Here is a 27,276-nt window from a genome sequence, read left to right on the forward strand (position 1 = left end):
ACAATATACGACAAATCATCTCAAACCACAACAAAACAATTGCAAATGAGCCGTCGGCCCCCGGACAGAGCGACTCCAAAACCAACAAAGGCTGTAACTGTCGAAAGAAACCTGATTGCCCTCTCAACGGGGGGTGCTTACAAACATCAGTTGTCTACCAATCTAAGGTAATACGCAAGGACATTAACACATCCGACACATATGTAGGATTAACCGAGGGAGAATTCAAAACCAGATGGAACAATCACAAGGCTTCTTTCAGGAACCAAAACCTACGGAATACCACAGAACTCAGCAAACACATTTGGGACCTCAAAGACAATAATGTTGAATATTCAATAACATGGCAAATTCTTGCATCCAGCACACCTTACAATAGTGGTAATAAAAGATGCAACCTATGCTTGAAAGAGAAACTGTTTATTATTTACCGTCCAGACCTGTCATCCCTCAACAAGCGCAGCGAAATTGTAACAGCATGCCGCCACAGACGGAAACACCTCCTAGGTAACACATGAGCCAATCACCACGCCCCTACGCCAGCTTGTACCCACCCACTCTGTGCCCTATATAAACCATGGTATGTGAATGCTCCCATTAAAATCTCCTGATGATTGAGGGTACCCCCCCCTCATGAAACAGGCCTGTAGAGATGAAATAGTCTTGTGATTTTTTTTCCCACACATACATACATACATATATATATATATATATATATATATATATATATATATATATATATATATATATATATATATATATATATATATATATATATATATTAATATATTCATATACTGTACATATAGTTTTGGTTAGTTTTTTAAAGACAAAGCTTTGTGTTGTTAATATTGGCTGCATGTCAACATTTAGTTTTTTTTTTAATGCGTGCCTTTTGGAGGGTCTGTTGGTCACTCTCCGGGTGGGGATGTCACTAATGTCTTCTTTTTTTCCCCAAAAATGTTTAACTGATGGACTGGCGGTATGGCGACCCCTGCATTAAAGTGTCTTCAAAGTCTGCATTCTTCTACTAAAATAGGGACTTTTGTCGAGGCTAGAACCAATAATTCATGTTTACTTTGTTTCTTATGGGGAAATACTTTCGTTTTTCTATACAAACTTTTCGATTTACAAATCATGATTAAAAACCAATTGAATTCGTAAGGTTCCACTGTATTAGCATTAAGCCAAAGCCAATTTAATTATATCCACCAAATAAATCCGATTGTAAATTGATTTAAATGTAAAGAATTCAAAATAAATAATCTCGTGAACAACATGAACCAGAGCTACTCGTGTTCTCGTCAATGTATCGTTTCATTGATCGTTAAATCAATGCATCACTGAACCATTGGCACGCTGACACTTGCAGCAGGAGAGCAAAGGTGCTGCTGTGCGTCGCCAACTCCCACCGAGTGATACATGACAGCCCCTCCCCCAGCATGTAAGCTTGAAATAAAAACAATGACAAGTTCTTTCAGCAGGGTCGAGAATGATCAATCCCACCTGGTCCTGGTGTCCACATCTTCGTGGGTAGAGTGGCACATGGCGCTGAACTGGGACACGAAGAAGTCATAGCGGCGATGGTAGGAGGGAGTGTCTTCCTCGATGTTGGCAAACTTCACAAACTGCAGGAAGAAATCAGAACACACTTTGACCGCTGCATCATGGCACCTCTCAACAAAAGACGGACAAAAGAAGATAATCCTGCTGTTTTGCTCTCAGTGGATGACATCATCATTGTCACCTGGAACTCACCTTACAGTCACTGCTGAAGATGTTAACGAAAAGCCAAATACCATTTTCTTACAGTCTTCAAGATCAAATGTAATTATGTGTTTCATTTTCCCATAAATTAACAGTAACATCTTTGTAGTGTGAAGGTTTGCGGAAGAAGCAGCACAAGCAGAAGAAGCCGAAGGATGAGAAGAAGCAGCAGCAGGGAGGAGGAAGAGGAGAAGGGTTCGAGCAGGTAAATAAGACCAATCAAGAATAGGCACACTTAGTGGAATGAAGACTGTTTTATTGAGTCCATTTGAAATAAAAGTCATTATTGTGTGTGTGAAATGGAGTGTGTTCTTCAGTGAACATTGGACCTTTGTTAGAGTATGAAGAAAACAACACAACATTGTCTCCACTCCGGGACCAATACAGAGATAGAAAAGATGACAGGGGAGTCAGGTGACTAACAAATGACGTCGCTTCCAGACATTTCACCTCTATTGAACCTTAATCCGGTATTTGTTTTAGCCGGACACGTCTGCATTTGATTCTGGTGCAAAACTAATGACAGCAGTGACAAAAATTATATCATCAATAACACATCAAGGAGACAAGTAATTGCATTGTGCATCTCTGCCTTCCTTACAAACTACTGTAATTAGCTGCTTTGAAGCATTCGTTTTGTGACCCGACACAACCAACACAGTTGAACGGTCTCCCTGCCCGTGGTACTCCTCCTCCTGCATGACGCATAAACAAGCCCACACATTAAACGCCGTCTCTGCTTTGTTGCCGGTGCCACAAGGAAAAATTTAATTAACCCATCGCTGACCTGAAGGTGCTGTGCAGACAAGCAGCAACCTGCCTTAAACCTCAGCTACGTGCTGCTCTCTCAGCATAGAAATACCACTTATAAATCAAAATACCACTCATAAATAAAAACGCCACTCATAAATAATGCCCTTCACTTCCTGCTGAGATGAAGCGACACAGCTGGAGCAGACAAAAAAATTAATAGATACATTTTGCACTCACCTTGAAAACGGGGGGACGGTGAAACAGGGCTGACATTTGCTGGCGGCTTTCACAGGATAATAATAATTAGCCGTGTGTTTGTGATAAAAGCCATTTGCAGTGGCAGTCTAACGTTAAATTAGGTGCTTAAGCGCGAACATGCACCTCCGGGCAGCAGCGCTGTCTCCTCGCCCCTTTTATCTCAAAAAAATCCCCACAAAAAACACCTAAATGCAATTTCACATTTGACTAGTGACATGCAGCTCAGGAATGAGGCTGAAAAGGGGGGTTCTAATTAAACTTGGCACCAGGAGAACATAAGTCATGTGGTGCTTACCGAGTTGGTCCCCAGGACCTGCAGTTTTGGCTCTCTGGACTCCAGCAGTTTGGCCACCATGTGCAGGAAACTCTCCACAAAGGGCTTGATGCTCTGAGAGTGACAGGCCATCAGAAGCTGGTCCAGAGCCTCCATGGCGATTACCACGTTCCTGAGGACAGTCACTCTTGTTTTAGTATGAAATGTTGGAAGAAACAGCCTTTATCCCATTAATCACTTCCTGGTTGCACTGCTTATGATCGTTTGTCAGACAGCAATTATTTTATACAAGTTTAAATTGACATATGTTGCTTCTCAATGGGAAAATACGCCAATCTCTATTTTATTCATGTTAGCATTCAGTTAACCAGCCATTAGCACGCCAGCTTGCTTATCTAGTAAATAAGCAGCGACACAGGTCCGTGAGTTTATTGAAATGTGGTTATCTTTGCGGTTTTACAATCTCTTTCATTTTAAAAATGATAATACTGACCCTCAGGGTTTCACCGCCGTTCATCATTAATACTGTTAATCGTTACATCCTTACTCAGAGCGTTCTTGATAACAATTTTCCACATTCCAAAAATTCGCACTTTTCCATACCACAAATCCCTTTTGAGCTTAATAATTCAAACTACTTAATGTTTCCAGTGACATTAATATTAGAATTCCACATTTTTCAAACCATTCTAGCTTCAAAACATATAATCTAACAATGATAACAGAAGTCGGTTGGAGACTGGATATAAATGCTGCGCCTACTGTTGATTGGGTTTATTAGCAGTCCTAGGTTAACAGCCAGCACTAAGTTGAAAGAAGAATTCCTATCACTCACCAGTAGCGATGGCGCACCACGTCCCTGCTCAGCCGCTCAGCCAGGTATGCTCCGATCCGGTCCAATTTTTCCGGTGCAGACACAGCGTAGAAGGTCAGCTTCTCCATGTCCGACTTGCTCAGACCGTCCTGAAAAAACAAAAAGACAAAATCAGGTGGTAGGAAAAGGAAAGCGTTTATGTGCTTCAACTGCATCACGCTAACAATGCTACAAGCTAACGTGCATCATTGAAAAAGGGTCAGCCAAAATGAAATGAAAGTAAACACTTCCCCAGCAGGTCGTTTGTGAGGACTAGAAGGAGGGAGTTTATTTCAGACACAATCTCCCCAGAGTCTTTTCTTGTCCTCAGGTTCTCCACAAGTGATAATTAATTTGACGAGGCGGCGACCGATTTAAGCGTTTCCATTTCCCACTGCACCTGTTTGATTACGCCAAAGGCCTCAGACAGCATGTGGGCGGAGAACAGCAAAGTAATAATAAAGACAAATCTCTCCCTGGTGAGTAGAACTGTGTTTTAACAGGGTCACATGATTAAATGCTACTGCTTAAAGCTTTAACCACGTCTGAACAGCTGACGATATTTGCTCTCGTGTTTAAGTCGCATCCTTTAGTTTGACTTTCAAAATAACTCAGTCGCAGTCTGGGTATCTTGATCAATTTTCCACATCAATTTGATTTCTACTAATAAGGTTCTAAATCTATAAGTCATGATTCGATTCAATTTGATTGGCTCTACACGTAATTATAAAAATGTCTTAAACCTGTTACAAAATACAAATGTGATTAGTTTTTTTTTCTTCACCATAAAACATTAGACAATTTAATCTTTCCCCAAAGTCTCAAAAGTACAAATACAAAGGAATTGCAATTTAAAGTGTAATTATATTGCAAATGGTATCAAGGTATTGTTTGGTATTATATGTAAGCTATTCTTCTGGGACTCTTATTTTGTTAGTGCGGTCAGACATATGTAACGCCCACCACATTTATTGTACAGTCCGGAAGTGTGCATGGTTTTGCTAGCGCACTTGACACTGCTACGTGTGGGAGATGAAGATGTAAACAAAGGTACCACCGAAGTACTGCAGCACTCTCAGTTACAAATATAATCGATAATTACAACAGTGTCAGTCAGATGTTCATGTTTTTTTTACCCCGGATGGACTTTTGTTGGCAGCTAATGTTAGCATAGTCAATCAGCATGACACTGTTGGGGAGGATAATCAATATTACTAAATATTTAACAATATCAATTCATAATCAATCAAATCAATAGTTTTACCCAGCCGCCGATTCTTACTTGTGACATGAAACAAAACACAGAAAGAAGCAACAGAAGAAAGTACATGTGTCATATGTACACACACACTCACACGCGCACTTATACATATACATGTATGTATACATGTATATGTATATATGTGTGTTATGGTGGCAAAAATGACCACCATAACACACTAACATACACATTAACACCAGCAGGTACTTACAGTATGAATGGCTATATATAGTTTATTGTTTGCGCACTATTGACTAATAATGCCACAAAAATTTGGCCGGAAAAAGACCGGAACAGTGCACCCGAAACCGATGTTGTGATGATGTAAGCTATATGCACTGGCGGCTTTTTATGACAGAAAGGTTCCCAGCAACGGCCAAGGCGATATCCCATAGTAAAACACAGAACAAAGTTAGAAAAAGAACATAACCTCTTTGGTGGAGGTAAGAAAGTCTAGTCTGCGTTCTGCAAAGCAATACTTTCATCTCGAGTGTTTCCAAGGCAACACAGAGCCAGCCAGTCACGTCACACAAGCACGGAGGTTATCACCCAAAAAAAATGTTCAACGTGGGGAATATGAGGATACTGAAAAACTACTTGATAGATCCTCAATCCATCCATTCATTTTTCCACCGCTTGTTTCTCTGGATGTCGCGAGCGGGCTGGAGCTTATCCAGCTGCACTCGGGCGGAAGGCAGTGCACACCCTGGACAAATCGCCTCCTCATAAACTGTCATCTAGAAATTATATCTGAAGCCAGCAAAACCAAACATCAGTTAGTTAAGTATTTACATTATTAAAAGTTAAATCAACTGTGAGTTTTTTTTATTTATTCTTGCTTTAAACTGGATGTCCCTGCACAAATCTTTGCACTTAAAAATACATTATAGAGTATTATGGGAAACACTCCACTGAGACACACAGATGCAGTGCACATGCATGTGTGCACCCCAAATGTAATTGTTGAAGAGCTATGAATGTGCGTGTGTCGATGACCCCACCTGGCATCTCAACGCTGTAAATGTAGATGAAACACTGAAGACTTCTGCAACACTTACTTTGGGGTCTTCGGGAAAGATGTTGTCCACCAGACGTTTGTAGCGTGGCCTTAGCGGCCCACAGCAGCCGCACACTCCTGAAAGAGAAATAAAAATGTCATTAAGTACTTCACTATCATCCATGGAAAGTCGACACAAACAATTGAGCCTCTAACCTTGTAAATTGTGTCTCTAAAACCTCTCAGAAAGCTATGATGTATGGCGAGACTGTTTTTCCTTGGCTTTTCGCGTCTTCCCATATTGTTATACACTTCCACAGGAAGTTAGAGATTTAAGAGGTACCACATTGACTGCAGTAAGACCTCTCTTTGGACAGCTGTAACTATTATGGAATGTTGAGCAGTGCGCCTATGAAACACACCGGCTGCTGCTCTTTGCAGCGTGACTTCACGTCTACATAAAGCCATCATCCATCATTATTGCCTCCAGTCACCACCTCAAAGGTGAATTCATGTTAAAGGAGCAGAGGAGGCTCACACTGACCTTGTTGGTCGTCACCCGAGTGTCCCTGTGCCACGAGAACAGACTTTAATTAGCTGCACCAGGCTGCAACCGCTCCACGACACCGTTGTTCCAACATTTATTATCATAGCAATTAGCTGTGACCACTAATAGTTGATGTTAATGTTGGTTAAACCTTTTCTAAAATGTCCTGGACATACTGTATTGTACTGATTTTCATCTCTGAGTTGCATCTGAATGGAAAACAACCTTTGTTTTCTTCCCACAAATTATTGCTATACTCTCACGTTCAATTCTTGTACAATAGTATCTCTGTTTTTGGACGCCCCATTTGACAAAAATGCACACATTTTTACATCCATCTTCATCTAAGCATTCCGTCTTTATTATTATTTGGCCAAGAATTGCATGCAACAAACTTGATACTTTTGTACGCACAGCATTCGGAGGAATCGAGTGCCCAACCAAAGAACTGCACGCGTTGGTGACTTAGACTCTATGAAAAATAAAAAATGGTAGTTTTAATGTTGGTACCGTATTTTTCGGACTATAAAGGTGCACTTAAAAGCCTTTCATTTTCTCAAAAATTGACAGTGCGCCTTAAAACCCGCAGCGCCTTGTGTATGATTTATTTCTGGTTTTGCGGCCCTCAAACCAATCTTATATGGTACATGCTGGAATGATAAGTGTGACCAATTTATGGTAGTCACACATAGGAAATACCAGCGTCATGTATAAAGAGAGTATGGCCAACGGAACAACAGACTGCGACCAAGGACGTGTGCGGCTGAGCCCAAATGCTGTTGTTTTGCATCAGTTTTTATGATCAAATTAATCAAAAATATTAGTCCATATAGAGTTCTAAACAGACTCCAGCTCATAAACTTACAATAAAACATGCTTTTATTTCGTAAATGTATAATTTTGCGGCCGTATTTGACGCACTCTACTGCTACACTCCTGCAGTGTTAGTGACCAGGAGGCATTCTAACACACACCCGACGGCGCAATAAACGCAAAACAATACACAGAACAACCAAAAAAATTACCCTAATTTTACCAAAATCTTCAAATATCATTGAAGCAACAATCACAAATTAATTTGGACTTTTGTGTGAAATATGTCAACTGTATTTGTAATCACTGTAAGTATCACTCATTGTGTATTTTTCTAACTGATCTTTCTTTTTTGTAACACTCTAAATGAATAAGTGTAATTTTATAGTTATTTCTCCATATTTCTGCACAATAACTCAGATATGGTAACACTGGCAAGCAGTAGAGAATACAGAGTGATATTTGGTACAGAACATCTATCCATCCATTTCCTACCGCTTATTCCCTTTTGGGGTCGCGGGGAGCGCTGGAGCCTATCTCAGCTACAATCGGGCGGAAGGCGGAGTACACCCTGGACAAGTCGCCACCTCATCGCAGGGCCAACACAGATAGACAGACAACATTCACACTCACATCCACACACTAGGGCCAATTTAGTGTTGCCAATCAACCCATCCCCAGGTGCATGTCTTTGGAGGTGGGAGGAAGCCGCAGTACCCGGAGGGAACCCACGCAGTCACGGGGAGAACATGCAAACTCCACACAGAAAGATCCCGAGCCCGGGATTGAACCCAAGACTACTCAGGACCTTCGTATTGTGAGGCAGATGCACTAACCCCTCTGCCACCGTAAAGCCCGGTACAGAACATATTTTGCTTTATTCATTATTGACATATTTCTTGCCACTTTATGTTGTATATTTTTATAAGTTTTCTAGTTCATTTTCTCATCTATTATCACACCCAAAATTTGGTTTCTTTTACTCTTTAAATGTCCCTCTGTTTGTTTTTTACTTTCTCTTCTGTTTAATTGCATTATTTTAGTTTTACTGAGATTCAAAGAGTCTGTTTTTGTCAAACCTTCTCCTAAATGTGTTCCTTTCTGCTGGTATTATTTGTATTAGCTTCTGTGTGTTCTCTCCTGAACAAAACGCAGAGGTTGCGTTTATCTGGCATAAGACGCTGTAATTGGTGGCTCTCTGGTGTTGTTAGCAGACCTTCACTTCCCATGTTGTTGGGATAGCGATGAAAAAGCTTTCCACAATTCTCGCGGGTGGAGCAGCCCCGTGCTGTACAACGGGGAATATATAGTCGTCGATAAACTAACAAAGAAGTGCCATAAACAGAGCATCAGCTCAAAGCTGGTAGCAAACATGGCGCCCTGTAGTCACGTGAGTGCCTTTTGACGAATCATTGAGGAGATTGCCTGAAACCGAGTTAGCCATACTATCTTTATACACGATTCTGAGAAAAACGTTTGGACTGCAGATTAAATGAAGCCTTTTCAATAAATGACTCCAGCAAGCACCAGTAAGACTAAAACTTTGATGTTTCATTGAGCATAAAGAACATTACACACTGCGCTCAAAAATGTGTCTGAATGTTTTAGTACGACTTTGGTAAGCTACGAAGCCGCACCGCTTGATGGATTGTCGGAGCATTGCAGCTACCGTAGTCAGCTGTGCTTCAATTTACGGGTATTATTATGGTGTGCGTAAAAGGACCCCAAAAATGCCGCCAATTAGGTAGGAAACATTACCTGGCATTTTGTTTCAACTTATGATGCAAAATCAACTTTCCTTAATTATTGGTAAATGCTGTTGTGTAACTATCTGGGCTCTGCAAAAGTCCCGAAAATGTGATTCCGCCATTGTAGCCCGCTGTGTAATCAATAAAAGCTCCTTCTTCTTCTTGATTCTCATGTTGTGGGGCATTCATCCTCCGCTGTTGCCATTTCTAATAAAAAGTAGCGTATAGTTCTAACTAGGGTTGTCCCGATACGAATAGTTAGGTACCGGTACCAAAATGTACTTCGATACTTTTTAAAATAAAGGGGATCACAAAAAAAATTCATTGTTGGCTATATTTAAAACAACTTATGATACATTAAACACGTTTCTTATTGAAGTCAAAGAACAATTTTGCCATTAAATAGGATAGTGAACATACTAGACAACTCCATTTTAGTCATAAGTAAGCAAACAAAGGCTCTTAGTTTGGCTGCTGATTGTGTCCTTTCCCATTTTACTGTCAAAATTACGAGGGAGCACTTTGCTGTGTTCAACTCTGAGTTAGGGCTGCATGATTAAGGCCAAAATAATAATCACAATTAGTTTTTATCAATACCGAAAACATGATTAGTAAATTATATTAGGTAAAAGTGTTGGGACGTGGGGGTTTATGATGGTGCGCTCTTATCACGATGTCACTTGAGGACCGGTACTATGTTCTCTCTCTTTCTGGCCAGGAGCAAGCGCACTGTCACAAAGACAGTATGTGGAATTAAATTATGGAATGGATTAAGCAAAGAAATCAAACAATGTACTTATATGATCCACTTCAAGAAACTCTTCAACCTTAAAGTGTTTACAAAGTACAAAGAAGAAGAACCATGATAAACATTCTGAAGTTATTTCATCCAGCCATTAATTTTTTAGATAATCTTACTCATCTCACTATGAAATATAACTTACATCACCAATTATTATTTATTTGTTTTTATTGTTATTACTTATGAAGTATATTGTGAATAAATTGAGAACAGGAAGTGAACAAAAGTTTTAGCAACTGCTATGTAAAGGAAACAGGGTAGGATTAAAAAAGCTCCGCTTCTTTCTACTCCTTTTCGAACATGTTGAATAGAGAAACTGGAAATTGCGATGTATCATGTTGTATGCATGCATGTTCCAAATAAACTTAAACTCAAAAAAAAAAAAAGACAATGTCAGTGTTGTGACTTGGAGAATCTAACGTTTTGAGTGACATGTACTCAGATGTACATCACAACGCGAGACACACGAGACCCAAGCACGCACACAACAGAGACTCACCAAGCTTTAGGCTGTCATCATGACGTCACGTGGAGTTCAGTCAAAAAGACGCTGCACGTTCAGATGACACCGTATAAGTGCGCATTGGCGCGCTTTGCGGAGGTCACATGACCAGTGGACCAGACCAAGTGGTCTTAAGGTGGACTTATTTATTCATGGAGTTGCTAAATATTCAGTTTAATTTGATGATGTAATGGATATATACACATATATTGGATCATGTTTAGCATGAACTATGGACTATTTAAGGAAGCCTGTTCATTCAGTCGGGGTGGGAGTAGGTAAGCAGGTTGGTTGTGGAGAGTTGGAATATAGTACAAACAGTGATTAGGGATTGTTGAGCGGCAGAGGATTTTTTTCATTCTTTTCTATTTTTTTGTATTTACTGTTAATTTTCACCAATTTTTGCACTGTATACATTGTTGCACCCTGTGCACAGGTGACCTTGAGTTGGTCCAATAAACATCCCCAACTCGAAATCTGCGCCTGAGCCATCATTGGTTGCATGGTTATATAGTTTTTTTTTGAGCAAACCCGCAACAGGGTTGAACAAGACGTCATGTACAGTAATTTGTAATTAAATAGTTGAATAAACTGGCTTAATAAATGCTATCCATATATCAGGGATGCCAGTAAAAAAAAACAAATTGAGGAATTGAAAAATATCAGCCGGGGTCCAAGGGGGCTCTTTAAGGGGTTTTTTGAGATCTTACCATTTTTACGATGCTTTGGAAAGCATTTCCTAGAAATTCAGTAAAACTGCAAGAAAATGCACCATTGGTTTTCTCTTTGATGCTATAAAACTGAAAATCACACTTCTTTTTCATGATTACACCACATCAATAGTTATTTGTTTTTGTTAAGAAAATATATTCACCATATCAATGTTAGCCATTCCAAGAGTATAAAATATCCAAAGTTTATGTCATTAGTTCATTGTTTTTGTTAAGAAAATATCTTCACCATATCAATACAAGCTATTCCAAAATATTTAATTAGTTCAATGTTTTGTCTGGTTTGAAAAAATCTCTTCACTATATCACTGTAAAGCATATCATTGAATACATGAGCTCCATCCATCCATTTTCTACCGCTTGTCCCTTTTGGGGTCACGGGGGGTGCTGGAGCCTATCTCAGCTGCATTCGGGCGGTACATGGGGTACACCCTGGACAAGTCGCCACCTAATCGCAGGGCCAACACAGATAGACAGACAACATTCACACTCACACACTAGGGCTAATTTAGTTGGCATGTCTTTGGAGGTGGTAGGAAGCCGGAGTACCCAAAGGGAACCCACGCAGTCACAGGGAGAACATGCAGACTCCACACAGAAAGACCCTGAGCCCGGGAATCGAACCCAGAACCTTCGTATTGTGAGGCACATGCACTAACCCTTGGGCCACAGTGCTGCCCTGAATACATGAGATATGATGGCTATATTTGATAACAAATATTGTAATTGTAAAAACTCAAATATTTTGTTGAACTAGTGAGTTGCTTAGTAAAGGCATGGATGTAAGATTGCATTCATGGTGCATCCATCTTATTCCGCTTATCCGAAGTCAGGTCGCGGGGGCAGCAGCCTAAGCAGAGAAGCCCAGACTTCCCCCCCAGCTACTTCGTCCAGCTCTTACCAGGGGATCCCGAGGCGTTCCCAGGCCAGCTGGGAGACATAGTCTCTCCACTGTGTCCTGGGTCTTCCCCGTGATCTCCAACCTACCTATCATTCATGATATCTTCTACAAATTTGTTTTGTTTTTACAACAAGAAGCTTTTTATATTATGTAATCTTAATAAATTCATGATTATACTTTAAGGGCGGTGGAGATATATGAAGAAGGCAGAATGACTGTGCGCAAGTCAGCCGTAAAGCCAACAGGAAGGAGTGCGACCCAGACTCACGAGAACAACTCGGTTTTTGTTGCACATTTTAGAACACATTACCAACGAAAATTGAAATAGCACTGTAGTGGTTATTTGGGTATTGATTCGGTACCAAGTACATAAAGGACTAGTATTGTTGGGGCGGTATAGCTCGGTTGGTAGAGTGGTTGTGCCTGCAACTTGAGGGTTGCAGGTTCGATCCCCGCTTCCGCCATCCTAGTCACTGCCGTCGTGTCCTTGGGCAAGACACTTTACCCACCTGCTCCCAGTGCAACCCACACTGGTTTAAATGTAACTTAGATATTGGGTTTCACTATGTAAAGCACTTGTTTATACTGATACGAATACTTTTGACCAGTAATGTAATGACCATTAAATATTTTTTGAATTTGTATGTAGTTATTTAATTGTGAGAACACAGGATAAATAATGTATGCAAAACATGTTTTTATAACTAAATACAACAATTTAAAACAATGTGATATTAGATAAATACAAAAAATTGTTCCCTATTTCGTTTTACTACATCTTTTTAAGAAAAAAAGTCACTCTTACAAAACAAATAAGCATCAATGAAACACAAATATAAATATTAAAATGTAAACAAAAACAAAATCATTTTTTGATTACGGGCAGATATTTGTGAAAAATACCATCAGCAGTCAGTATAAAGTAGCAGGGAGAGGAGGGATTAGGTGTGCTTGAGTGTGCAAGAGAAAGATGCGCTGTTTGCACTAATAGACAAGAAGATATGCTGTGGTCGCATAAACCGTCAGGAAAAATGAGAAAATCTACAAAACTGCAACAAAAGTATCGATCCAATCACACAAGTATCGATCCAATACTAATACCCACATTGGCATAGGTACTATCAAGCTTGATATGTCCAGCCCTACTGTGATGACAAACCCTAATGAATAGCGTCCTGAAAACCAGCATCCTCTGCAGTAGACAAAATAGCCCTGTTATGCACAACACAAATGTTCACGACAGAGGATGCTGGATCTCAGGTGGATGTAGAATAATTTTCTTCACTGATGATTGTACAAGCTGACCGCATCAAAGAAGCACACACGGGGTGGCGTGGCTCCGAGGTTGGTAGAGCGGCCGTGCCAGCAACTTGAGGGTTCCAGGTTTGATACCCACTTCCGCCATCCTTAGTCACCGCCATTGTGTCCTTGGGCAAGAGTCTGTACCCACCTGCTCCCAGTGCCGATATAATACTGGTTTAAATGTAACTTAGATAATGGGTTTCACTATGTAAAGCGCTTTGAGTCACCAGAGAAAAGCGCTATATAAATATAATTCACTTCTCCTGTCAGCCTAGAAACTGGGATAAAAGAAATTCCTCATGAAAATAGAACCATTAGAACCAATCTTGGACCTACCAGAGCTCAGCAGTGCTCGCCTGTTCAGCGTTGAGCTGTAAGTGAAGGTCTCGTCCCCCTCAGTGCGAGGAACCTGTCTATACGCCCTCAGGACGCAAAAAGACGACATGGCTACTAAAGACGTTTCCTCTCTGTTTCAGCAGGTCCAACTAAGTCAGGAACAACCACATGCTTGCAGGTTCTTCACAAACATCACCTGCGGCAGCTCCTGGGTTAACTTTCATGCTTTCCTTCAGAACCCAACGCCGCAAGGCCGCAATGTGAGCTGCCCTCACAAGCTCAGGTTACAACGAGACAGGAGTAGGTAAGTGGACACCTGCTGTCACTGTGCAGCAACCACAATGGGTTCTACTCGTTGCTGAGTTTCAAGCAAAGGGGACTGATTGTAGCCCCCAAGACGAGCAGGACAAACACTATGGATTAATAGGATAAAAGATGGACGGACTGGTTGCTATGGAGATGCTCTGACACACAAGAAAGAAAGACAAAACCAATTAAAGTGATGGTGAGTTTTTGTCAGTGACACACTAGCTAATGTCTTCTGAGAACACACATACACACACACACGCACGCTCTCTCAGGTGCATCACCGACTATATAGCTGCCTCTGATTTGTCTCATTGTCATGCGTCACCATATCTTGCTTTTCAACTTTAAAGGGTACAAAAAGCATCCCCTCTCACCAAGAGATGGACATACAGACAGATGTAGCTGATGGAGAAACATCAAGGCGGGTAATTATGCACCTTGAGGTTGATGTTCCAGTAGAATTAAGATCGAAAGATGCAGGCCGACGGTAAAACGAGGTCTCATTTAAATATTCATAGTACAAAGCCAAAACAGCCAGGAAGTGCAGAGGTTCATGTTTCCTGGAGGGATGGGGCAGAGGAGGAAGATGACAAAGAACGTCACAAGAAATCTGAGATACCTGGAAACACTAGAGATGTTTCATTCTTATTTAAGTCCGTAGGTGTAAACTTTTACTCTCTTTCCATGATTCCTCTTCTTAATCCTTTCCTTCACGAAAGTTCTCAGATACCTGGTCCTCCTGATAAGACAACACCAATCAAATGAGAACATCCAATGAAGCCACGCCTCCTCAATGGGCTGTGTCAGTCTGATGGCAAGCTACAGGTAGTCACAACCACAGCCATGAAAGACATCTATCGACGCAACAGCACAAAAACTATAAAAAAAAAATTCTACCAATTGAAGGCGTGAAGAGGAATAGGAAGATGGCATCAAAATTAAGGAGGCAGGACAGGAAGAATGAAGGTTGTAAAAGGAGACCTCAGAGGAGAAAGGATGGAAAGAAAAGAAGCTTGTTGGGCGTCATGGTGACAAATGAGTTCATCTTTGCCTCCAGAACGTTACTGAGCTCATCAGTCCTCCTAATGACCAACACCAAACTATTTCAGCCAATTGTAACACTTACAGTGCTATATTGTACCTTTTTGGATAGTTGGGCCAAATCAGAAGGATGCTTGGTTCCTCTGAGGCAAAGGGGCGCAACAACAATGGACGCGTACACAGAATTTTGACTGTTATTTGCATTTAATTGCAAATGTTATAAACTTGCAACTGTCCACATTAACACAACCTATATACAGTACATATAAACAATATATAAAATAAGTCAGTATGCTTTTTTTTTGGAGTCCTAATGTCTTTTGTCTTACGTGACCATTCGGGTCACGTTTACCAGGTTCAGGTCAGCTCGCAATCCAACTCCAGGCAAAGTCTCAAAAGTGTGGGATCCAGTCAAGGGAAGGGATCCAAATCCAGCCAAATAAGAAAAGTCAAACAAAAAAAAACTGACCTGAAAGTCATACTAGCCACGGCCAGACGGGGAGGGCTAGTGCTGGGCGATATGACGATACAAATTGTGGGCACGATAGAAAAATGTCTATCGTGCCATTTCTATTTTTATCGTTTCAAGCGATAGGCTGTATTTTATCCATAGGGCTTGTGCCATCAGATTATTCATAGTAACAACAACAATAATTGCACATTCAGTAAGTGTATTTGGTGTCAAACGGGAGAGAAAACAATATTTTTTACAAAGAAAAGGATGCGTTGACATGTAGGCTCGCATTTCTCTATCGATTTTTCGACATGACACCGCTTTACGTGCCCTCTTTGTGTCCAGCGTCTCCCGCCGTTGCGGGTTACACACATGAGGCAGAGACAGAGTCCCAGGACGAACTCCTACCCAAACGAGGGGGTAGCTCGTCAGTCTGGCTTTATTTTGGGTTCAAAGCGACGGATTCAGAGCAGAAAACGGTCATATGCAAAGTATGCAAATAAAAAGTGTTCCGTTGCTCGACGCTAACACAACAGACCTATTCTACCACCTCAGAAAACACCATGAGAAGGAGTACACTGAGACCCAAAAGGCAAGAGTCACACCAATCAATGCTACCAGCGCTAAACCCAATCAACCAAAAATTCAAGACGCTCTGGTACGAAACAAACTCTACGAGAAAACGTCCCGCATTTACCGACAAATAACAGACGCCATCGCAAGCCTCATTGTTAAAGGTATGGTCCCGGTACAGTTGATAAACCGAAAGTATTTGTTTGAATTTCATTGTGATCTACTACTGTTCTGACTGCACTAAAAGCTAACGTTAATGATTCCAGAGACATGCATTTTAAGAATTTTTTTTGCAATTGTTTACATCTGATACCAAAAGTATTTGTTTATTTTTAGTTACGATCTAACGTTCTGACTGCACTTGAGAGAAACTTGAATATTTGTAAAACTTAAAAAAACTTGAAAAAAGTGTTTTAAAAACTTGAAAAATTTGTTTTGTTGCTATTGTTGTTTGCTATGGCAAATGTATTTGTTTATTTCATTTGCAAATAAAGTGAGAAAAAAGGTAAGTGGTTATGTATGTTGTTCCATTTTTCATAGAACTGAAAGCGCACCATAGCTATACCGTGGTATATCGTTATCGTGATATAAATTGATCCATATCGTGATATACATTTTTTTCCATAACGCCCAGCACTAACGAGGGCCTTCAATCCTATTAGTCAATACTGAGCCTCAATCACGACAGGATATGCTGTTCATTTTGTCACACAGAATCACTTCCGGATTAATATAGTACATGTTTTAAAATATTTTTTATCAATAGTTCTCTTTATATCAAACTAATACAGCACCTATGTATTTTTTGGATGAATACGGTATTTATTCACTTTAGTAAACTATGGTCTCCAATTGCAGTAGTCTAAATATTCACTTCTCCGATGACATTTTACCTCTGGGTTAACCAATCAGCTAAGTGCAGCTCGGAGGGAGGAGCTTAGCAGTGAGTTCAGCAGTGATTGGTGGCGGGGGGTAACTGGGGTTGAATCACTTTAAACGACGGAGTCATAAATTCATCCCGACGGTCACAGGAAGTCACAAAAGCGAGCACCTGACGCACGTTTCATATCATACACAATTACACGATGCCATGGGACAATAAAAAAAACATGCTGCAAGCCGAAAATCCCCCACCTGCCCTTTGGACAGCCCTGCCTTTAACTTTGGAACAACAACAATGATGTCACTGAATGTAGCACATTCACAATCACAGCAAAGGTTACGCTGACATTAGGTTAAAACATGTTAATCGTGTGTGTGTGTGTGTGTGTGTGTGTGTGTGTGTGTGTGTGTGTGTGTGTGTGTGTGTGTGTGTGTGTGTGTGTGCGCGTGTGTGTGCGCGTGTGTGTGTGTGTGTCGGTCAGCTGTTCTAAGTGTATGAGTTTGTTGACAATTGTAATAATGAATCCAAGCTAAACTTCTACTTTTCACTTCCTCAAAGGGAAGTTTGGACATTCAGCTGTGTGCATGTGTGTGTGTGTGTGTGTGTGTGTGTGTGTGTGGGTCAGCGCTGTTCTAAGTGTATGAGTTTGTTGACAATTGTAATATTGAATCCAAGCTAAACTTCTACTTTTCACTTCCTCAAAGGGAAGTTTGGACATTCAGCTGTGTGTGTGTGTGTGTGTGTGTGTGTGTGTGTGTGTGTGTGTGTGTGTGTGTGTGTGTGTGTGTGTGTGTGTGTGTGTGTGTGTGTGTGTGTGTGTGTGTGTGTGTGTGTGTGTGTGTGCATGTAGCGCAGCAGTGGGAGTGACTTAACAGTGCATGAAAGACAAGCTCAATGTCCTCCAAAGCTTTAGGCGGCCTGCCAATCAAACATCTGCTGGCCGGCGGCACGACCACGCTCACTCAGACATACACGTCCTTCACGCTCACATTCACCTGTCGGCGTTTACTGGAGGACTACAGGAGTATGTTAGCAATTTAGCTAGCAAAAGAGACATTAGTTCCAGCAACAATCCCCCTTGTGCAGGTCATGAAGGGGAGCGCCTTGCTATGACTTCATCAAATATTTGCTGCCACTCCCATTGGTGCACACGCCTGTGTGGCATAAGGATGCTCGCCTCTGGTTGGAGAGTGAGGATGAGAGGGCTGGACAGTTTGCACAAAAGCAGCTCAATGGCTAATAAAATGCTAAGTTCTTTAGCAAAGCATAAAAAACAAAACTAGCCTCCTACCAGACTCGTTGTTCTCTGAATCCATGTTCCAGGAGAAAAAGGCGGCCTGCCTGCCAGGTGGACATGGACGTCTAGTTTCTGACTGTGTGTGTCTCTCATTCCCCACCCCGCACGCCCACTCACTGTCTGACCTTGCAGTGTTTCACACTGCTGGTGAAGCTGCGCAGTCCAAACTAAAATGCTCCAAGAACCGCAAAAATTATTAGCCTACCACCACACACACACACGCAAATGAGTGTTTGTTGTTTTAATCATTCTGATGGAGTGTAATTGTGTAGAAAGAGTATGCCAACATTGAAGGACGCACACATTCATGTGCATAGCAAAATGCATGTTTGTGTGTGTGCGGGTGTTTAACATCTGTTATGTGTGCGCAATGGGCACAAACACACACATGCAGTGTGTGCAGGCTACGTGATGCTAACAAGGTGAGCTGGAATGAAACATCGTGGAGTCAAAGGATGTCTAAATTGGCACACTTCTGTACTTAAACCTATTAAGGAGTGTACACAAGGTACACAGTATACAGCCGTCTCTCGTTTCTCGCTGTTAACTGGTTTCGGACGTGACCGCAATAAATGAATTTCCGCAAAGTAGGAATCGTTATTTAAAAGTCAAATATTTTCATAGCTAGAGCATAAAAAATCTTCACTACCTTCTAAATACATTTCCCAACAATATGAGACCTTTCTAGACATGAAATAACATCCTTGGGTTTCCCCCAGACTGCCAAGATACCTGTGGCGGTGGGCGTGTGGTCATAGGTGCAGTTACTATGACGTAATTTTATAATTTGCATACCGTATTTTTCGGACTATAAGTCGCAGTTCTTTTCATAGTTTGGCCGGGCTCCAGTGCGATTTATATATGTTTTTTTCCTTCTTTATTATGCATTTTCGGCAGGTGCGACTTATACTCCAAAAAATACGGTAATCTGCTATATATGATTTTCTTTAAAAAAAAACAATTTCACTAATGTTTTTTTACAATTGACTCTCCTTAGTTGTATCCTGCTCCTAAATGTGTGTTTTACTTCCTGTGCAGCACTTTGCGAAACTTTTATTGTTATTTGAAATGTGCTATATAAATGAAGTTGATTGAAATAGATAAAAAGGCAAAACAATGTATAAATACATTTAAAAACAAATCTGTTTTGCCATATTTTCAATTGTTGCTGCTTGTTGTACAATGTGCTTTGAGAATTTGTCAAGTGTCACTCTCGGACTTTTAATGACTTTTTAAAAAGTAAAAATAACGAGCAACAAATCTAGCATCTTCTTCTGCTGTTTTTATTTAATGTACTCGTGTTTAGAGACTCTACTTCTGTACAGTAATGCTGCCCGAGGCTGAGCCAATAAGTGGCCGCGATACTGAACTGCGCCGTACCATTTGTTTGGTCTTATCGAGTGGACGATACTCCTGTAACAATTATATTTTTAGTTCATTTAAACATTTTTATATTTGAAAATGCTCAATTTAGGACCAAAAAATTGTAGAATATGCTTTAAAAAAAATAAATGTAATTGTACAGTGGCTGTGCTAGAAACTTGAGGGTTCCTGGTTCGAATTCAGCTTCTGCCATCCTAGTCATGGCAATTTAATGTACCAATGATTGTCACACACACTAGGTGTGGCAAAATGATTTTCTGCATTTGACCCATCACCCTTGATCACCCCCTGGGAGGTGAGAAGAACAGTGGGCAGCAGCGGTGGCCGCGCCCGGCATTCATTTTTGGTGATTTAACCCCCAATTCCAACCCTTGATGCTGAGTGCCAAGCAGGGAGGTAATGTGTCCCATTTTTATAGTCTTTGGTATGACTCGGCCGGGGTTTGAACTCACAACCTACCGATCTCAGGGCGGACACTCTAACCACAATTGTGTCTTTTGGCATGACACTTCACTCACCTTGCTCCTAATAGGTCGTGGTTAGCGCCTTGTATGGCAGATTCCGCCATCAGTGTGTGAATGTGTGTGTGAATGTGTGTGTGAATGTGACGTATACTGTGAAGTGCTTTTGGTATCGTGCAGGTATAGTAAAAGCATCATATAAATACAGACTATTACCATTTAAGAGATCAATCAGATGATTACTCATGTGTTTGTGCTCTTCTTGCTTTTAAAAATAAAAACAGACGCGCTATTCTTCCTCTATGAGGGAAGGGGCGGAGGCTCAACTTCAACTCAATCCATAAAATTTATTGTGGGAGTCGCAGTCCCAGAAAGCAAGATCACTTGTTATCGGTGTTGGAATTTTTAATTTAATTTTTTTAATAATTAATTACATTTACTCGTTACTTTCCCAAAAAAGTACATTAATTACTAACGAAATGAATTATTAGATGTAATGGATTACTATTAGAGAAAGTAATTCATGCGTTACTTTTTTTTTATACTTTCATATATCTGGTGTATGCAGTTGAGAAAAGTTTTCATTAGAGAAATACATTGACTGCTGTCAAGTGAAGTGTGACGTCAAAAAGGGCGCGCTCATTGGCTGTTTCAGCTCAGCCTTTTAAGTAAGTAAGGAAGTAAATGTTATTTATAAAGCGCTTTTACAGATAAAATCACAAAGCGCTGTACAAAACATAGGTGAAGTAAAACAACAATTCAATTAAAATTACAGGGGCAACATCATGAAAAGGATACAGAGTGGATTAAAAATGACAGTTAAAAGGTGCACTAACTAAAAGCTTTAATAAAAAGAGAAGTTTTCAAATGTTTTTTAAAAGTTTCAACACAGTCAAGATTACAGAGGGACTTGTGTAAATTGTTCCAGAGTCTTGGAGCTATAGCCTGGAATGCCAGGTCTCCACGGGTTTTAAAACGAGTTTTTGGGATCTTAAGGAGACCCTGGCCTGGAGACCGGAGGCTGCGCCCTGAGGAGTAGGGGCATAGCAAATCAGTGATGTACTGAGGGGTCCCACCACGGAATGTCAGGACTAAAATCTTAAACTCAATGCGGAATTTAACTGGAAGCCAATGAAGACTTGATAGAACGGGGGTGATACGAGCTGTTCTGGGTGAAAGGGTCAAAAGTCTGGCAGACGCATTTTGTACAGTCTGAAGTCTCTTTAGCGTTATCGGTAGTCTGCGGACTGGAATGAGATTGTTGACTGCAGCGCCTGTGGAATGTTTTCACTGATCGTTAAAGTGATTCAACGTGCGTCAATGGCTACATTTCGCTCTGTCCACAAACAGGGTGTATAATCTTATTATTGTTACTTTATTGAATGTTCATTATTCCCCTGTGTAGCGTGTGTGTGTGATGGCTGCCGCTTGCACTCTTATAGAGTTACTTCCTGAAGTGAACTTGCAGGGATTAAAAGATGTTTAGTACACATCAAAACATATCAGTATTGGCGTTGTAACGTACATACATTTGATAAGATTATTCGTTACTAGAAAAACTAACGGCGTTGGTAACGTTAGTACTCACATTATTGCATTATAGTTGTGTCAAAAAATGCACTACAGCCAGACAGAAATGTAATGTTCTTGTGTCAAAGTGCAGGTAAACCCATACAAAGTGCAAGCATTCTGGTGTAGCTCGGCACGGACACCAGCAGAGGGAGAACTGAAGGACGAACGGGTGAATTAGAGAGAATAATCCATTTTGTGAAGTATGTCAAGTAGTCAATGCTAGCGTAACAGTGGTCATCCCACAAGAGCATGACTCTTAAAGTATTTGAGAGTGTGCTTAATGTGCAGTCACACAGTTAAGCTATCTGACATACGTTACATTATCACCACATGGTTACAAAGCAAGTCCAATCCATGTTTGACCTGCCTTGATTCAGCGAGGATCCCAAACTTCTAGATGCACGCGACTTGACACTTTGCAAAAAACAAAAAGGTCTTGCTGCTTTCATCAAGCCATTTATTAGCACCTTCTAGCCATCCGCTGAGTGCTCACATTGCGGCGGCCTACATAATGACTTAATTGAGGTGGTTAACACTTTGAGGATAATGAGAGCCTCTAGACCACAGCACACTGAAAGTGAGAGTGACACGCGCACACACACACACAATACACACACAGCTGATTATTAATAGCAAAAGTCTGTCTACTTCCTGTCTCAGTGGCTCATAGAAGTGTGCAAGTGGAAGCTGCATTAATATTCCACACATGTGCACACCTCGCTTACGTTGACCATACAGCACAAGTATTGGGTACAGGGACAGGTCTGGGCCAATAACAAATTTTGCTCGACGGTTATTGCAGAGAAACAATATTATTGTCAATAGTTTTTTGAGACCAAATTAACCGTTGGTGTAATAACACGTAATTATAATGCAAGTGTACCCTTTAAAGTGCAATACACTTGTATTTCTTGTACATTTTAACATTGTAATAGGAATGTAAACGTTTAAATCTCCAAGTTAAATAAAACAAACAAATAAAAATAAAATACTTTGTTAGCAAAATGTTGCACTTGAATAAACATCACTACTATATGTTAAGGAAGGGGGTGGGGTGCTACTGTGTTAGTCACGGGCTAACTTGTTGCACAGTGTGATGCTAGTGACACCGCCTCTCCGCACTGTGACACAAACATGCACTGCTGCTGAAACCAATGAAAATATTGAATGCGCCTGAAGCCTGTACACACGATTATTGACGCTGAAAAAGTTTCCGACTTAATTTCCATTTATCGTTCGGTTAATCGACTTATGTAATATCTGCCCCCTCGTTGCAATTTCTGCAGAAAACGTTTTGCAAACTACAAGTGAAATATCCTCTTCTGACGTGCTAGAGAAAGCCCACACCGGTGACTGCGGCACTATTATGCTTTTCTCTGTACACAACAAGCAGCGCGCCCAGTATCATGACATTACAAATATACGACCAAACCGTAGTAAAGGGGTTGAAGAGACAGACAGACCAACGACGAACACACAGAGACAATAAGTCTATTTTATTGTCAGAATGATATGGTCGATCGTATCAAATGCTTTGACAGGTCAATAAATAGAGCTGCACAATATTTTTTGCAATCCAATCCTTCAATAATGTAATTTACAACTTTTATAGCAGCAGTTAGCGCGCTGGGTTTCTTTCTAAATCCTGATTAATGTTCAGAAAGCAGACCGTTGGTGTCTAAGAATTCTTTAAGTTGTTCATTAACAAACTTTTCAAGAACTTTAGCTAGGACGCATAGCTTAGAGATGGGTCTATAGCCAGCAGTGGGATCTCCTCCTTTCAATAACAGTAAAACATAGGCTGATTTCCAAATGTTAGGAATCTCATTACAGGACAAAGAAAGATCAAAAATATAGGTAAGAGGATCTGCAATAAAACCAACGGCTGACTTTAAAAAGAAGGTCTCAAGTTTGTCCGGACCTGCAGATTTACCAGGATGCACTTGTTTTAAAGCTCTCTTGACCTCAAACACATCCAGAGGAGTAAAACTAAAATGTATTAGTTATAGAAGTGTGAAGGAATGGTGACATGCAAACCTTTCTGAACATTCGGCTGATTTGGATGTGGATATGAGGAGTCAAATAAAGAACCGATTTGTATGGCTGATTTGTCAGTTAGACTTCATGAGTCTGCAAGTTGGCAGATCATTTGCGTTTTACTTCCATAAGACTTTTTTATGACTTTCCAGAATTTCCTGGGATCATTCAAGTGGTTTGCAAAAGATAAACTCAGACTTTGACTTCTTGACAAGAGAAGTAAAGCGATTTCTTAGCTGTCTAAAATCCATCCAGTCAGCCTGGGATTTGGTATTTCTAACCTTGGCCCAGGCAGCATCCCTTTCTTTCAGTAGACTGGACAGTTCAGGAGAGAACCAAGGATTATTTCTACCTTTCACTCTGAATTACATGGAGGAGCATGTTTGTTTATAATATTGATAAATGCATCGTGAAAATATTTCCAAGTCAACTCAACATCACAGAAAAGATCAAAAATCATGATAAAAAGCTTGCTCAAAAAATGCTTAAAATCACGTTTAAAAATATTTTGTGGCCGCAGTTTGGTAGCTCAGCTTGCCTAATCGTGGCGATAACACAGTGGTCACTCAAATAATTTGCAAATGTACCAATATCAGAATATTATTATTATTAACTATAACTATAATTATAATATAATATTAATTAATTAATATTAATACGATATATAAGAGAGAAGATTTCTCTGGGCATTTAAGATTTGGGCGGGTAGGGCTGCTAATGAGCTGTGTAAGATTAAAAGAGTCACAGGTTGATTCAAAACCATCAGAGACAGACAACAGCCAGTCCCAGTTCAGATCCCCAATAAGAAGAATCTCATAAAAATTCAGGGTTGAAAGCTGATTGGTCAGTGACAGTAAGGCCTCACTGCTTGTTGAGTGGGTCTGTAACAACAAATAACAGTGATAAAATGGTCCTTAAGGAGTTCCACTTTAAGTGATTTTAAGCAATTCAAATTGTTTGCTGCGGGATACAGACAATAAATGAGCAGCATTAAATTTATGTTTTACATATATTGCAATTACGCCTCCTTTTCTAGGATGGTCACAACAAAAAACATTGTAGCCCCTAATTGTAATATATTTGTCCGTCATTGATTTCTTAGGCCAGGTTTCAGACAAGACAAGTATATCAGTTTTAGTAGATTTAGCACAGATCCTCACTAGATCCAGTTTAGGAAGTATACTTCTAAAATTTAAATGAATAATGCTAAGCCCAGATCTAGCTTTACAATCACAATGGGTACACAAACACTTAAATAGTTGGACCTGGGTTAGGTTGAACATTTCCTGACAATAGTAGCAAAAGAACAATAAAACACTTATTTTTCACCAGCATTAATGAAGGTGCTGATTGAATATGTCGAACCGAAGGTCGACTTGCTGGATAAGAACAGATAGATAACAACCAGCCATAAGGACTAACAAGATGTGTAAAATAAGGTAAAATAAGTTCTTCAGTAGATAAAATCCAATTAGAATAGTATCCGGAAAAGTCATGTTCACAGTTTTTTGCCTTTTTGATCGTGATGCTCATTAGTGTCTCCATGGCTCCGTAACGGATGAAGCAAAGCCAAAATGAGTAAAATAGTTATGAAAGAAAACATGATTATTCCTCTGCCGCACAGAACAGGAATATCCAAGTCTATATTTGACCCTGAAGTAGACGATAATGTTGTGTGATGTCACGTCTGTTTAGGAACTCAATTGTAGCTCGTCAAAGTAGCATAGCAAAAAAACACATCAAAAACAGAACTAGACGCGGTCCAAGACAGCAGGAAAAACACTTCCCAGCACCAGAACCGGAGGAAAAAGTGCCATCCTTACTTCCCCGTCCAGGCAGATGTCTCAATGCGGTGGCCCCCAGCAGACACGACAAGAGCAGGACCAGGACACTACAACGGCAGACGGCTCCAGGGTTCCGGGGTCAGGCAGGTGGATTGACGCTGCGGTCACCAACAGGTCGGCGGGAGAAACAGGCCACGATGCTGGTGTAACGCTTACATGGGCTAGGCGGGTTAAAAGTATAAATTGTGTAACAGAAGATTGTTCGTCTAGGAGCCTGAGGTATGAAAGATGACGACAACTAGTTATCTTGCTTTCGACTGCATTAAATGTATTGACACACGAATATAAATGACAGATGACACAATAGAAAAAAATAAAAATAATGCCCAAAACAAAAATACAAGATGCAGTCCTTCTGCCTTCTCGGAACCAGTTCACAGTTCAGTTCAACAGGTACGCAAACGCTTTCGCGTCAGTCCAAGAGTTCAGTTCAAAAACAAAAGTAATCCAAAAAGGTTCGCGGCGGAGGAGAAAAAAATGCTTGTCCTACCGCGTAGGTGTTTAGCTCGCCATTTGTTGAGTTGAGTTTGAAGGTGGGTAGGAAGCTCAGGTTGTTTGGGTCAACGGGTATTCCTTCCCGTAAAAAAAAAACCTGACCTGAGTAATCGAGGCAAAACAACATACCATGCACGCCCCGATAATCGAACATGCCGGCTCGAATTAAGAAGTTTGGAAAGTGTGAGAATGAGAAGATTTTGCAAGTTTCTTCTCAAGCGTGTCTCACAGCACCGCAGCCACAGCAGACGGGAGGGGGTTGTGAAGTGAGCAGCACTTCCTTAAAAGGAAGCGAGCGGGAGGAAGTAACCCTCCACAATAAAAGTCGTTGCACTGTATGAATGTTTTCAATGGGTATTTTAAATATGGGTTACAGGTTCCCCCCTATACTCATGTACGGCCTCGTACATGGAGGTGGCTGGCGGCAAACAATTCGTTCCTGGGGAGTGATTGTCGATGCAGACTCCTCTACTTGTAGTGTAGAATCAAAGACATTACTCAATCCTTGGAACAAGGTCTGGATACTGCGCAAAACTGGATGTCCAAGCTTTGAATATTGAAGGCGACTGGGAGGTTTGCGGGTTCGAGTAGGCCGTGGAGCTAGCGATACAGATTCTGGACTGAATGTTTCGGTTCCAGTGGGTGACTCGGGCTCACTCAAGGTAGATGCTGCTTGCGGAGAGCCTGACGTAGAGGGGTTGCCGTCCTCTGGCTGCTGCAAAGCATCACCATCCACTTCTGGCACTAACTCTGTGTCCTGCAATTCAAACACTTGCCCAGGGTCGGCAGGTGTTTCCTGATCCATCTCTACACCAACAGGATCCCCTTCTGTAGCACGTTGTGAGGGCTGGCCAGGCGAACTCACGGGCACTGCAACTGGGACAACTGAAGGTATAGGAACAGGTAAGTCAATCACACTTGTGAATTTTGCTGGAGCGGAGCAGGTTTCAGGTAAGTTGGGTAGATACACATCTGGGGGGTAGTATTCTGGTTCAGAGAGCTCCAGAATTGCTGGGTCCACTGGTAGAATCACTCTGGCTGATGTCATTGGTTGCTTTGGCAAGTCTGCTTTGGGGGTTGTT

The 27,276-nt window shown here is 40.9% G+C and overlaps 1 protein-coding gene across 5 annotated transcripts in view; it reads right to left on the reverse strand.

The window, feature by feature from the left end:
- Positions 1 to 27,276, reverse strand: part of efr3a (EFR3 homolog A (S. cerevisiae)) — a 74,735-nt gene that overhangs the window by 32,350 nt on the left and 15,109 nt on the right. For 2 of the 5 annotated variants that reach the window (XM_061979136.1, XM_061979135.1), the window contains exons 1-5: positions 18,397 to 18,471; positions 6,225 to 6,301; positions 3,888 to 4,015; positions 3,074 to 3,224; positions 1,507 to 1,628 (exon numbers count right to left, since the gene is read on the reverse strand). In XM_061979136.1, coding sequence (XP_061835120.1) covers positions 1,507 to 1,628; positions 3,074 to 3,224; positions 3,888 to 4,015; positions 6,225 to 6,301; positions 18,397 to 18,421 — 503 coding nt within the window. In that variant the 5' untranslated portion in view covers positions 18,422 to 18,471. Of the gene's footprint in view, positions 1 to 1,506; positions 1,629 to 3,073; positions 3,225 to 3,887; positions 4,016 to 6,224; positions 6,302 to 18,396; positions 18,474 to 27,276 lie in introns of those variants that run through there. The other 3 variants (XM_061979133.1, XM_061979137.1, XM_061979134.1) reach the window with 3 other exon arrangements.

Source organism: Nerophis lumbriciformis, linkage group LG19, assembly GCF_033978685.3.
Source record: "Nerophis lumbriciformis linkage group LG19, RoL_Nlum_v2.1, whole genome shotgun sequence".
Taxonomy (NCBI): Eukaryota; Metazoa; Chordata; class Actinopteri; order Syngnathiformes; family Syngnathidae; genus Nerophis; species Nerophis lumbriciformis.